Raw genomic sequence first — 12610 nt, forward strand, 5'->3', positions numbered from 1 at the left:
ATGTCAACGCCCAGGACGGCGCAATCTTGTATTCTATCATTCTTGGCGTCATGGTGTAAACAGGTTGATTCGCCGTTCATAATTGGGCCTCCGCACACTGGACTGCTCAGTTCGCTTAAAACCGGTTTTGTTTGGATAAGAGGGAGAAGAGAGTTCGAGTTTACCTCGCTCATTTCAGTCCGCGAAAATCGCAGATTTACGGTGGGCCGACCGCCCAGTCCAGTGTGCGTTCGAGCGGTGGACTGCTCAGTCCGACTGAGCAGGCTAGTGTGTTCAGGCCAGTGTTGCCGCGAATCATTTTTAGTGGTAGCCAAATTCCTTTTAAAAAAGGGCTAAAAAAGAGCTAAAAAAGTTGTTGTGGCTAAAAATGGTAGCTAAAATTTTTTACTTACATATACATATCTAACAAGACCGATATAATAAAAGATTGCGCTGATTGATGTGAAATTCGGGAGAGTAACGTGAATATGACGTCATCGCAGGTTTGCCGGTGGAAAGATCTGAGAGGGATCTATCAGTAAGTACATGTTTTGCATATGTGTATGTATATAAATATCACACAGGCAATATACAAAATCTCCTATGACGTCGTATTTCTGTCAAAATTTTCAAGAGAGAGTTAGCGGTATCACAATCAGCGCCATCTTCTGTATTCGTTTCACCATGCATATCTAAGTATACACGCAAACATTTTCAATTAGTAATGGCTTGCTGGCTCCATCAAATGATTGTACCATCAGGCTCGAAGCTTACCAGCATGCTGGTACAATATTTATTTCTTTACAAATAAGGTCCAGAAATGATCGAAATGATTAGAGCCGAAATTTCGTAATTTTTCTATCATTTTGTTAAACATTGTTTTTTTTTTATTCACAACTGCAATATTGTGAACATTAATCTTTTTGAAGTCGCACCAGCAGTTGGTACAATAACACCAGAAGGACATACACGGTCAATCGACTTGATGGGCCATTAAGCATATTAAGGGCCGTAAACTTATACATATATTTTAAACTATAGTTAAATCGTTAATAGATAGATTAGTTAACGGCCCTAACACTTTTATAGTATGTATGTATGTATAAAAACGTAAGCAACATACATACAATACATATATGTATATATACATACATATGTACGTATATCAGAATTTCTTAGTTATATACAACTTTTTCATGCCAAGGATGAATAAATTATCCAAAGGGCTAAAAAAAGGGCTAGGGGCAATTTTAAATTTATGTGGCTAAAAAAAGTATATGGTAGCTAAATCTAGCCACCAAAGGGCTAAAACGGCAACACTGGTTCAGGCCCATTGAGAGGGCGAACCACGTGATCAGTGTTGCCACTTCAACATATTTTTAAGTACCAAAATGCCTACCAAATCAGTTTCCAAACTACCAAAATTTTGTTCATCATTAAAGCTAGACTTCTTGAATTTACGGCGTTTTTAACTACAAAAATTAAAACTACACATATTGTTAACAGGGCCTATAAATAAAAGAATTGACGTATTGTATAAAAACTTTTGTAAAAAATTTAAATACCTTTGAGATTAATTCCATTCATATCAAACATCTTTTCTTTGTGTGTGAAAAAACAAAATCACACATTTATGCAAAAAATCCTAAATTCGTTTCACTTTGCAAATTGGCTATAATAAATTTTTATTTCAAGACTATAGGTAATTTCTGGTTCTATTTCAACAGCCAATCGGTCATAGCTTTGGGAAGTGAGTTTTGTTTGCAGAAAATTGTCTGCTTAATAAAATATAGGAAAAAAAACTAAGAAATCTTATACGTGTGAGCAAAGTGAAAGCAATGTTTTAAACGTAAATTAAGCGAACAAATCTTAATGCTCAATTTGGTTGTTTTTTCAAAAAAATTTTGCCTACCAAAAGGTTCATCAAACCAACCAAGCTACCAAAGGAGAATGAAACTACCAATTTTGGTCCAATCGGACCAAAACGGCAACGCTGCACGTGATTCGGTTGTCATGGAAACGCCATTTTATGCAGCGTTTTTGCTGCATTTAAAATGCAACATTTAGCGCTTTCGAACATATGTTTTCGAAGAGCGTTCATGCTATCGCATTTAGCAAATGTACATTTACGCGAGTTCGAAATCGTATGCTTTTGACAAACAGCCGTGTTCCAGTCGCTTATTCAGATCCGTATCTATTACGATCAATTATCACGCAGAAGATAATGTGCAAAAAACCCTACTGAAAAGGAAAAAATTCATTTTAAACCAAAAATTCAATACAAAAACTTGAATTGTTTTAACCATAACCGAACATTTGTTTGTGTATATATTCATTTGTCGGTGCTGTCAATTAAAATTTCCTCACTTAATTAGGAAACAAAACAAACAGATTTGATCACAAATTGATCCAGATTTCTATCAGCATCACATCGATGTTGAATTGGCGTAACTTTTCTTTATCCAAATAATGTAAAATAATAAATGAAAACTCGATCGGCGATCACTGACACGCAGCTAGCCACTATATACGCGAAAAAGCAAGGTTGCCACTTTTTCTCATTAAACCATGTTCGAATCGTGGAAATTTTGGAAGATCACAGGGTTGCTTTTAGCATTTAGATTGTTAATGCAAAAATGGAGTTGCATTTAGGTGACGAATTTTGTATGGATAAATGTACATTTAGAGTAGCATTTAGAGCTGAATGCGCTAAATGTGCTTTTACGCGTAAGCAAAAACAGCCCATTAGTTTGCTCGATTTGTAAGCAAAGCTTCTCAGCGGTGAAAATATACTATTGTGAACAACCTAAACGAGCGAAATTCACAATAGCGTTATGCAGCGTTTTTGCTGCATTTAAAATGCAACATTTAGCACTTTCGAACATATGTTTTCGAAGAGCGTTCATGCTATAGCATTTAGCAAATGTACATTTACGCGAGTTCGAAATCGTATGCTTTTGACAAACAGCCGTGTTCCAGTCTCTTATTTAGATGCGTATATATTACGATCAATTCTCACGCAGAAGATAATGTGCAAAAACCCTACTGAAAAGGAAAAAATAAATTTTAAACCAAAAATTCAATACAAAAACTTGAATTGTTTTAACCATAAACGAACATTTGTTTGTGTATATATTTATTTGTCGGTGCATTCAATTAAAATTTCCTCACTTAATTAGGAAACAAACCAAACAGAGTTGATCACAAATTGATCCAGATTTCTATCAGTATCAAATCGATGTTGAATTTGGTTAACTTTTCTTTATCCAAATATGTAATGCAAAATAAAAGAAATCTCGATCGGCGATCACTGAAACGCAGCTAGCAACTGTATACTCGAAAAAGCAATGTTGCCACTTTTTCTCTTTAAACCATGTTCGAATCGTGGAAATTTTGGAAGATCACAGGGTTGCTTTTAGCATTTAGATTCTTAATGCAAAAATGTAGTTGCATTTAGTTGCATTTAGGTGACGAATTTTGTATGGATAAATGTACATTTAGAGTAGCATTTAGAGCTAAATGCGCTAAATGTGCTTTTACGCGTAAGCAAAAACAGCCTATTATTCTTCATCTTAAGCGCCACGGAGACAATCAAATAAATACGTCAAGCTTTGCGTATGTGTGTGAGGTTTGCTCGTGGCTTGCCCGCAGACGTTCAAATAAACGCGTCAATCACCACTTTGTATTATGAATACGCAGTGTTCGTTTGTTAGCACGATGTCATCGGATGAGTATTTTGTATTTGTATTTGCATTTAGAGCTAAATGCGCTAAATGTGCTTTTACGCGTAAGCAAAAACAGCCCATTAGTTTGCTCGATTTGTAAGCAAAGCTTCTCAGCGGTGAAAATATACTATTGTGAACAACCTAAACGAGCGAAATTCACAATAGCGTTATTCTTCATCTTAAGCGCCACGGAGACAATCAAATAAATACGTCAAGCATTGCGTATGTGTGTGAGGTTTGCTCGTGGCTTGCCTGCAGACGTTCAAATAAACGCTTCAATCACCACTTTGTATTATGAATACGCAGTGTTCGTTTGTTAGCACGATATCATCGGATGAGTATTTGTTTTTAATTATTATATCATTCATGGCATAATTTTATATGTTATATGTTATAAATTAATATTTATTACATTTCATAAAGCTAGTAAGCATTGATAATGAGCAATCAAACATAAAACCATTTTTTTTCTTGTCCGCACACTTCCTCACCACGACGCCCAGAAGGCAAGCGAGCTTGTTTTTTGTCAAGCATAACGCGAGACGGTCAAATAAACAGTCATCAAATTCAAATATCAAAATTTTTTGATTTTCATCAATCATAGCCGGCAACGAGTCGGTGTGGTGTACGTGTAGCCGACAAAACCCACTGGGAAAATAGGTAAGCACCTTACGAGGTAAGCCATGTTTCCTTTCAGTTTTTAGTACCAAAATTAGTTGCTTTCGCGTAGCTGTTAATTGTGCATGTTTAACCAAAACTTTCAGGTTTTTGCGTTAGCGTACGGAAAAAACTTGCAAAGTAGGCGAAATTGAGAGGGCAAAGTGACATTTCATTTTGAGGGGAAGCTGCAAAAATTTTTGCCAACAGCGATTTGCCAACAGGAAAATAGCTGATCAAAAACAGCTGGTTTGTATTTAGGCAAATCAGAAAATGGAATTTGATGGTTTGGAAGTTAAAAATGATAAAATTCGACTAATAGTACTTGTAAGAAGTAAGTAATAATAATAATAATAGTTCGGCGCTTACACATATGTTAGTGTTTGGCCAAGCTTCTTCTCCGACTTGTGGCGTGCGCCTTGATGTTGTCACACAAAGCGGAGGGACCTACAGTTTTACGCCGACTCCGAACGGCGATTGTATTTTTATGAGAAGCTGTTTTTCATGGCACAATTACACTCGGAGGTTTGCCATTGCCTGCCGAGGGACGACCGCTGTTAAGAAAAAACCTTTTTCTATATTTTTTGGGGTGTTGCTTTGACCAGGGCTTGAACCTGCTTACCACTACACCACAGCGGCCGACCAGTAAGTAGTTATTTGTTTAATCAATAAACTGTGTCAGGATACCACTTTGTGATGAGTTTTCGTACGTTTTAAATTTTACAATTTTGAATGTAAACAAAAATTATATCAGCTGTTCGTCAACTTGCAAGTTTCTGCAAATTTTCTGTTCGCGTACTGTTTTGGATATTTTTCTCTTGTGAGAGAACAGGTGACATTTCGCGGGAATTTGGCAGTTGTTAGGGACACGATATTGAACAGAAAGTATCGATTTGGTACTCATTTAAAATATCGCTTTAAAAATATCGGGTACCCATTAATATCGGAATAAAAAGACTCGATATTTCAAATATCGATACCAAAATCCAAAAAATGTATATGAATATAGGTCTCGTATATAGGCCGCTTTGGTGTAATGATTAGAAGTGCTCAAAACTTGAAAATGAAAAACAGCTTCCCAGTAAAACAAAATCGCCGTTCAAAGTCGCCATAAAACTGTAGGGACCCCTTTTGTGCCACATTAATAGCCCGAACACAATGAAAACGACGAGCTATGGACCATAGCTGTCAAATTATTTTAACACGTACTCTTATGTAGATTTTGGTCAGATTAGATCTAGAGTGTGTAGCCAGATTAGATCTATTTCTATTTTTCCAGCGACAGATTAGGTTCTTCCTCTTCTTTTGTGTCAAACTCGTACAAATTCATGATGTTGCCGATGCATTCAAAAAAAATCATGTCGCTATCGACAAAGCGTTTAGACAATGAAGATAACAAATTGGAAGCTGTGGCCCGTAGCTCGTCGTTTTTAATGTGTTCAGAACTTAAGGCGCACTTTACAAATCGGAGGAGAATCTCGCTCAAACACTAACATATTGTGTAACAACACGTAGAGATTGAGGTCTTGTCTTAAAACACCGAAGTCGCGGGTTCAAATTCCACAACATGCAATCCTAACTATATTGCACATTTCTGCTCTTAAAGCCCAATTTATTATTAATTGGTAAGAACATTATCCTTGTAATGTGAGTGTTGCGAAGACATTAATAGTAATACGAACCTTGTTATAAAATTAAGGTTAAATGAAAATCCGCGTGTCTTTTCTTTAAAAGTTCCGAATTTAATCGAGTTTTTTACAAAAAATACAATTCTCAGTTGTCATTACAGGGTTGCAAAAGGTAAAACAATTCAATGTTCAGTACAACATCACAGGGCTGCAAAAAGTTAGTAGAAAAGTAAAAGACTATGCAATAATATTGAACAGTGAGTTTAATACATTCGATACGATACTAGGGTTCTGGTACTCGATTCCAAAACATATCGTATATATTTAAAACTATTGAGTAGAAAATATCGGTATCGAATGCCAAAAGTATCGATATGGTATCAAAATTCGTGTCCCTAGCAGTTGGATGTTTTTTACTGGAGATTTTAAACGAACGTACCTATTGTCATCATGGCTAATGCCATCTACTAGTAAAGCGCAAAATGGACACCTCCGACGACACATTACGTTGTACGTTGCAAAGTAATGTGCAGTCGAAGTTATTTCCAAGCGCCGAACTACTTCGGGCGACTGCTCTGCATTACACGTATTTTACTTTGTAAAGCGGCTCGGAGGTGTCTGATACCAAATGTACATTCTTAATTCCTACTTACATAAGGCGGCCACGTCTTTGTTAAAGTAATGGCCATTCGGCAGGGAAGTGGTAAGGGCCGCCAGGCGAAGGGCAGCAACTTACAATACACCCGGCTGTCATTACCATGTCACTAACAAATATCCCTTACTTTAACAAAAATGTGTAATGCAGAGCAGTCGCTATGACTAGTTCGGTGCTTGGAAATAACTCCGGCTGCACGTTATTTTGACAACGTAATGTGTCGTCGGAGGTGTTCATTTTGTGCTTTACTATTAGATGAAATTGGCCAAGATGACAATTTTGCTACTAAAAACTGAAAGAAAACATGGCTTACCTCGTAGGGGGCTTACCTAGGGCTTGTTCGAGTTGCAATCACAACCGCAGTGTTGTGCGAATTATTAAAGTATCATGATCTGTGTGAATTTCCAGCAATGTGTTATCAGTTGGGCAGTTGCAACAATGTTGCCATTTTTCATCAGTACGGCAGTAATGCCGCTTTTATTACGTGCCTCGAACAGGCCCTATTTTCCCAGTGGGAAGCCAACGACACCAATACACTTAAAGCGTTGATAAAGATATTTGATCGTCTCCGTGGCGCTGAACGAGCGCAACACAAAATGAAAATTCGTTCGATCAGAACTTTCGACTACACTCTAAGATCAAATGCAACTCATAATAGGGGCCAAAATACATATACATTTTTTACATTTTTAAACATTTAATTCAAATACGGGTGCCGTTAAAGTTATGCGTATGTATGTACTAAATTTTTTGTAAAATAGCGCTGGCCATTGTTTTTGATGTGAGAAAGGAAACCGGTTTAAAATCCATCCTCGTCATCCTCTGCCATTTCTTTAGCTAATTCTAAATCTTGCTGTTCACGCTCCCGGCGCTCTTCGGCGCTTTCAAGATCTTTCCCATAGGATTTCGGAGGGTAACGCATCGCTTTCACACTTTGGTTATGCAAATCAAGGCAGAATGTAATACGTTCATGAAAAGCCAACTGAGGTTCACGAGTGCTGTATATATCAGTACTTTCTTTGCTTCGCATATAATTTTGTTCTGGATCGAGAGTAGCTTCAATAACGCCATCCCGAATGGCTTTAGATACAACAAATTCTGCATCCTCTGCTGAATCCAGCATTAGGCGTTTTGCGATGTCATTTGGAGAAATGCGTGAATAGGAAAGTCCAATTGAGCGTATGGCAGTTTTTATAACATTGTGCCTAAGTCGAATAATGAGAGTGTAGGTGTGATCCTGTTGAAATTTAGGACCGTAGTTTTCAACTACCTCCCCAAATCTCTTTAGATTACCCAAACGGACTGCTTGAGTAAGTTGGAAATATGGAGCAAGTGATTTTCGTAGTGCTGCCTGCCTGAAAATTTGTCTCTCAGGTATATTTCCCAACAGCAACTCGACAACTATGATCAATTTCTGTACAGTTTGTCTAAACCCAACGGCTGCATTTTGTGGAGCTTTGCGCAGTGCTTGTACCAAGTGTTTATGCGCATCGCTGTATTCCAGCTTCGCTGCTTTGATACGGCCTAGGTAATACAAAAACCTTGCCCATTCATTGTTACTAGCCGAAACTGGGAAAACAGACTTCTTTACTAGTTTATCAGCTTGGTCGTAAAGTGAATAGTGCAAATAATTTCGAAGCAAACAATTAATAAGAACTGCTTGTCCTTCGAAATCATTTCGGAGCGTAGCCGTTCGCAGGCGAGCATGAAGAAATCCTCTTATAGTTTCAAGACAGCTATTGAGTTCCGTGACTCGAGAGTAGTAAAAATACGATTTTGCTCCAATCAAATCTAAAGTACGCCGATTTTGCCCCGCTATTTTAGACATAAGAGCTTCAGAACATAAAACTGCACGTTTTATATCACCCTCGTCGATAAGTTTCACTAGTAAAAGCAAATAAAAGTATGCGTCCACTTCGGCGATTGGAGACTTTGAAGCAGAACGGCTTCGCGGAACATCAGGCTCTATAACCCCGACCGGAGTATTTGGAATCAAACTTAGAGCAGTTTCTCGTTCCGTACCGGCTGGATAAATAGATTGAATAAGGTTCTTGAAAATAGCTGCACTAAGTTTCCGACGTGTGTTTGGAAGCGAACGTAGAACTCTCAAAATGAATCTAATAAAGTAACCGATCATTATTTTTATTATTAGTATGAAAGTTTTTTTTTTACCTCGATTCTTTAGATGCTACGGCCCTTTCAATTTGGCGTATCTGCTCGCGGACTTCCAAGACGGTGGAAACGCCTTGATCTTTTTTCGCATCTCCTACAGTTTCACTGGAAGGTTCCACATCCATTTCAACGTCCTGGCCTGTACCTTCAACACTATTAGTCATTTTGCTCCTTATTTCTTAATTTATAAATAAATTCACGAACGAACAAAATTCAAGTTTACCCAAAAATTGTCGAGTAATGACAAAGAGTGAAACGCAACGAAAGTGAAACGCATACATGTCAAACGAAATGACATTTCCACTATTTGTAACGCTGTGACCACAGTATACAGTAAACCAGCCATTGACAATATGCTTACACCCGATTTACATGATTCAAGTACTTGAAAGCAATTCTTGCTCATTCTCTTTTGTGTTTTCTATTTGCTTTTACACGTTTCAATTCTGTTGAATTCAAGTTTTTGGTTTTGGGAAGCAACGAAAATGCCAAAAGCAATGCAAGAAAGTTGAAACGACTTGACGGTACAGACGCATGTGTACTCGTCCCTTTTCTTCTCACCCCCTCTCTTCCACATGCGAGCAGAATTGAATTCAATACTTGAACTGTGTAAAAGCAGTCTTATTTGAAAATTAATACATGAAATATTGTGCATGTATAGGATTCTTTTGTCATTAACCCATAGGCAATGACTGGTGCAAAAGTACCCACAAATGTTTGTTGATATATTTGAAATGTCGACATTCAGATTTTGGCGAAGAGCGTGCGTGGGTCGTGCGCGTCTTTTTGTGAAATACCTGTGTTTAAGTACAGTGCGTTCAATTTTTTGCAATTGTCTTTGGCTTTTTGTGTGCGCGTGTAAATTTCTGTTTTAATTAAAGCGTGTGTCTTCGATTAACAAATATTCTGGGGAAGCATAAGAATTAGGTGAGTAATCTTGGCAAAACTTTCTTATTGTTTTTTGTGGTAGTGGTTAATAGGAAAAATCTTAAGTTGCCTGTTAAAAAAAAAAGAAAAAAGTGCCACTTAGGGCGCTGAAGAAAATGAGTAGTTTGGCGTCGCCGACTCCATGGTCGGTGACGTCTATTGAAGATGAAACTGAAGATATTAACTCTAAAAAGCAAAAAATCAGCATTGATGATGCTGGTTCGGATTTTTATGAGCTCTCTGCTAGTGGAGGGCTAGTGAAATTACATGAAAAAGAAGGAAAAACGTGTAGTGGAAAAATAACGGTAGAACAAAATAATGATATGGTTGTTGAAACCGATGCAGGAACAGCAACGGGACCGAAAACGCAGGTGGCTGTGGTACAGTTAGACCAAATCAAAGTACAAGAGACGAAACTGACACAGTGTTATACCCTCAACACTTTAAGGGTGAAATCTTTGTGTTGGTTGATGCGTCAGCCAACACACAGATGACAAACAAAAAAGTCTCAACTGGTCTGACTTTATTCAGCCAAATTAAAGATCTGAGAATTAAAGACATGGACCTTATTACTGCCATTGGCAAAACGTTATACAAAGTTACTTTTAAAAATACCTTTGCGGCCAACAATTTTATAAGTGATGAAAAATTTTCCAAAGAGGCTTAAGACCGTTTATACCCCGAACGGCCTTAGAAATGTATGGAGTTGTAAGGGGCATACCCACGTGCTTTGAGGAAAATGAAAAAATAAAAAAAAAAATTAAATAAAAAAGGAAGCTAGGTCCACCATTCCGATATGTTCTGTCAGACGCTTCAATAGAAAAGATACCATAAGTAATTCATATGTGCTGACAACTTCGGTCAAAATTGGTTTCACTGGTGATGACATTCCCAAATTTATAATTTACAGTTATACAAAGCTCTCTGTTGACTTTTATATTCCCCCCTTGAGACAATGCGACAATTGCGGCCGTCTTGGTCACACCAAATTGTCATGCAAAGGTAAAAAGAGGTGTGTTATGTGCGGTAAAGGTGAATGCCAGGACCCTTCATGTAGTGCAAATGTCTGCATTTTGTGCGGTAAGACAGGCCACTCTGCTACGAATAAAGAAATGTGCCCACATTGGGAAAAGGAACAGATGGTCAATCGCATCAGGACAGTCAAGAAGTTGTCTAGGAAGGAAGTATTGGATCAATACTATCCCAGAAACAATAGGTTCAGCATGTTAGAATGCGATGATGGGACTTTTCCTGCATTGCCGACGCAAGATACTGAGGTTGTGGATAGGGAAAACAATATAAATAGAAATTTCACGAGAAGAACATACAGCCAAACTGCTAAAAGAGTTGCGACAATGTCAGCTCCTATAACGGTAAGAGAGCCATTTAGACGGACGACGGCTAAAGCCCCTGGGAATCCAGTTTACAACTCACCTGAGTACCAAAAAGGTCTCGTATCACAGTTTGAACGTCTCATAACTGAGATGATAAAAATCACACAACGAATTTCTATTCAGAGTAACGACACTGAACTTTTTGAAGGTATACAATGCCTTAAAAATCAATTTGAAACAATTATTGCCAGAAGAGATGAGACTGAGATTACGGGATCACTAAATCCGTTCATACATGATGAAGCTATTACAATACAATTGCCAATCACTGCGAGCTAACTTAGATTCTATAGAATTCTACTTGCACAAATATCGATCGACATTGCTTGCCTTAGCGAGATTTTTCTATCTAGTCGTACTCCACACAGGAAACTGATAAACTTTAAACTGGTCAAAAAATATCGCCCTGATGGTTATGGTGGTGTTGCCATTGCCATCAAAAAAGACATTTCATTTAAAAGAATCACCTTTCACTCTGACTATGACATTATTCTGATTGAGACTAAAAATCTCAACCCTAATATTGTCATCTGTAGCGCATACTTTCCACCCAACCTCAGTATTAGGGATTTCAACAATGAAATGGATAGGATATTATTGTTTCTGGAACCTTTTAATAATGTTTTTATGATGGGCGATTTCAACGCTAGAGCCCTTGCCTGGGGTGATAGTGTGGACTCCAATCGCGGCAAACATTTGACTAACACCATTCAACAATCCTTTTTTCATAGTCTTAACGATGGCAGCCTTACCTATAAAAGGGACATGAGAACGACAGGTGGCTCTGTGCTTGATTTGACTTTCACTAACAGCACTATGCGGTGCAAATGGTCAGTGGACCAAACGCGTATTGGTGGAAGTCACCACTTCCCTATAATCGTGGAAACGAATGCAATTGCGAAAAACATAAGGAAGTTCACAGCCAAAAGAAAACTCCTTGAGGCTTTGAGAGAGGTTGAGTGTGAGTCGAATGTCCAAGCGTTGGAGTCCAGAATACAAGAGTAAATCGATAAGGCGACTTTTAATACCAAAAACAATAGATTACCAAAAGCCTGGTGGAATGATGACTTGGCCAAGGTTTACAGATTTCTCATTATTGCCTTTAAAAAAGTCAAGCAGTGTCCAAGTCCGGAAAACATGGAAAGTCTCATCGAGCAACAAAAAACATGGAAGAAGGAGGTAAAAAGAGCAAAAAAAGATAATTTCAATAGAAAAATAGAGGAGATAAATCAGGGCATGGGTAGTGGAGCTTGGCGGTTTGTGAGGTCGTTGAGGGGGGATTATAGTCAAGATTGTAAGGGTCTATGGAACGAAGAAAACAACCAGCTATATTTAGACATGCTGAAGGAGCAGGTTGCCGCACAACCGTCCAATGAGGAGATCAACAATGCTGTTCAGCCACGTCATGAGCTGGCGATCACCTACGAGGAGATTCAGGAGGTGCTGAGCAAAAAGAAAGATACAGCTGCGGGA

General features: G+C 38.0%; 1 protein-coding gene across 1 annotated transcript; it reads right to left on the reverse strand.

Moving 5' to 3' along the window:
- Window positions 1-7320: 7320 nt before the first annotated feature.
- On the reverse strand, window positions 7321-9086 carry LOC118735381 (probable 26S proteasome non-ATPase regulatory subunit 3). The gene is made up of 2 exons (XM_036465101.1): window positions 8817-9086; window positions 7321-8761 (listed from the first exon to the last, which is right to left on the reverse strand). Exons 1-2 carry the CDS (start codon window positions 8978-8980, stop codon window positions 7444-7446), a joined length of 1482 nt encoding a protein of 493 aa, XP_036320994.1. The 5' UTR covers window positions 8981-9086; the 3' UTR covers window positions 7321-7443.
- Window positions 9087-12610: the final 3524 nt, after the last annotated feature.

The sequence above is a fragment of the Rhagoletis pomonella genome, unplaced genomic scaffold (genome assembly GCF_013731165.1).
Source record: "Rhagoletis pomonella isolate Grant_MI unplaced genomic scaffold, Rhpom_1.0 Rhpom_scaffold_00003, whole genome shotgun sequence".
NCBI classification, from domain to species: domain Eukaryota; kingdom Metazoa; phylum Arthropoda; class Insecta; order Diptera; family Tephritidae; genus Rhagoletis; species Rhagoletis pomonella.

What these genes read in the sequence shown, in the direction of transcription:
- LOC118735381 (XM_036465101.1), bottom strand. Translation starts at nt 8,980, where the DNA reads ATGACTAATAGTGTTGAAGGTACAGGCCAGGACGTTGAAATGGATGTG. An exon ending in GTAGCATCTAAAGAATCGAG is followed by an intron (nt 8,762 to 8,816) that starts GTAAAAAAAAAA and finishes TTACTTTATTAG; the next exon opens with ATTCATTTTGAGAGTTCTAC.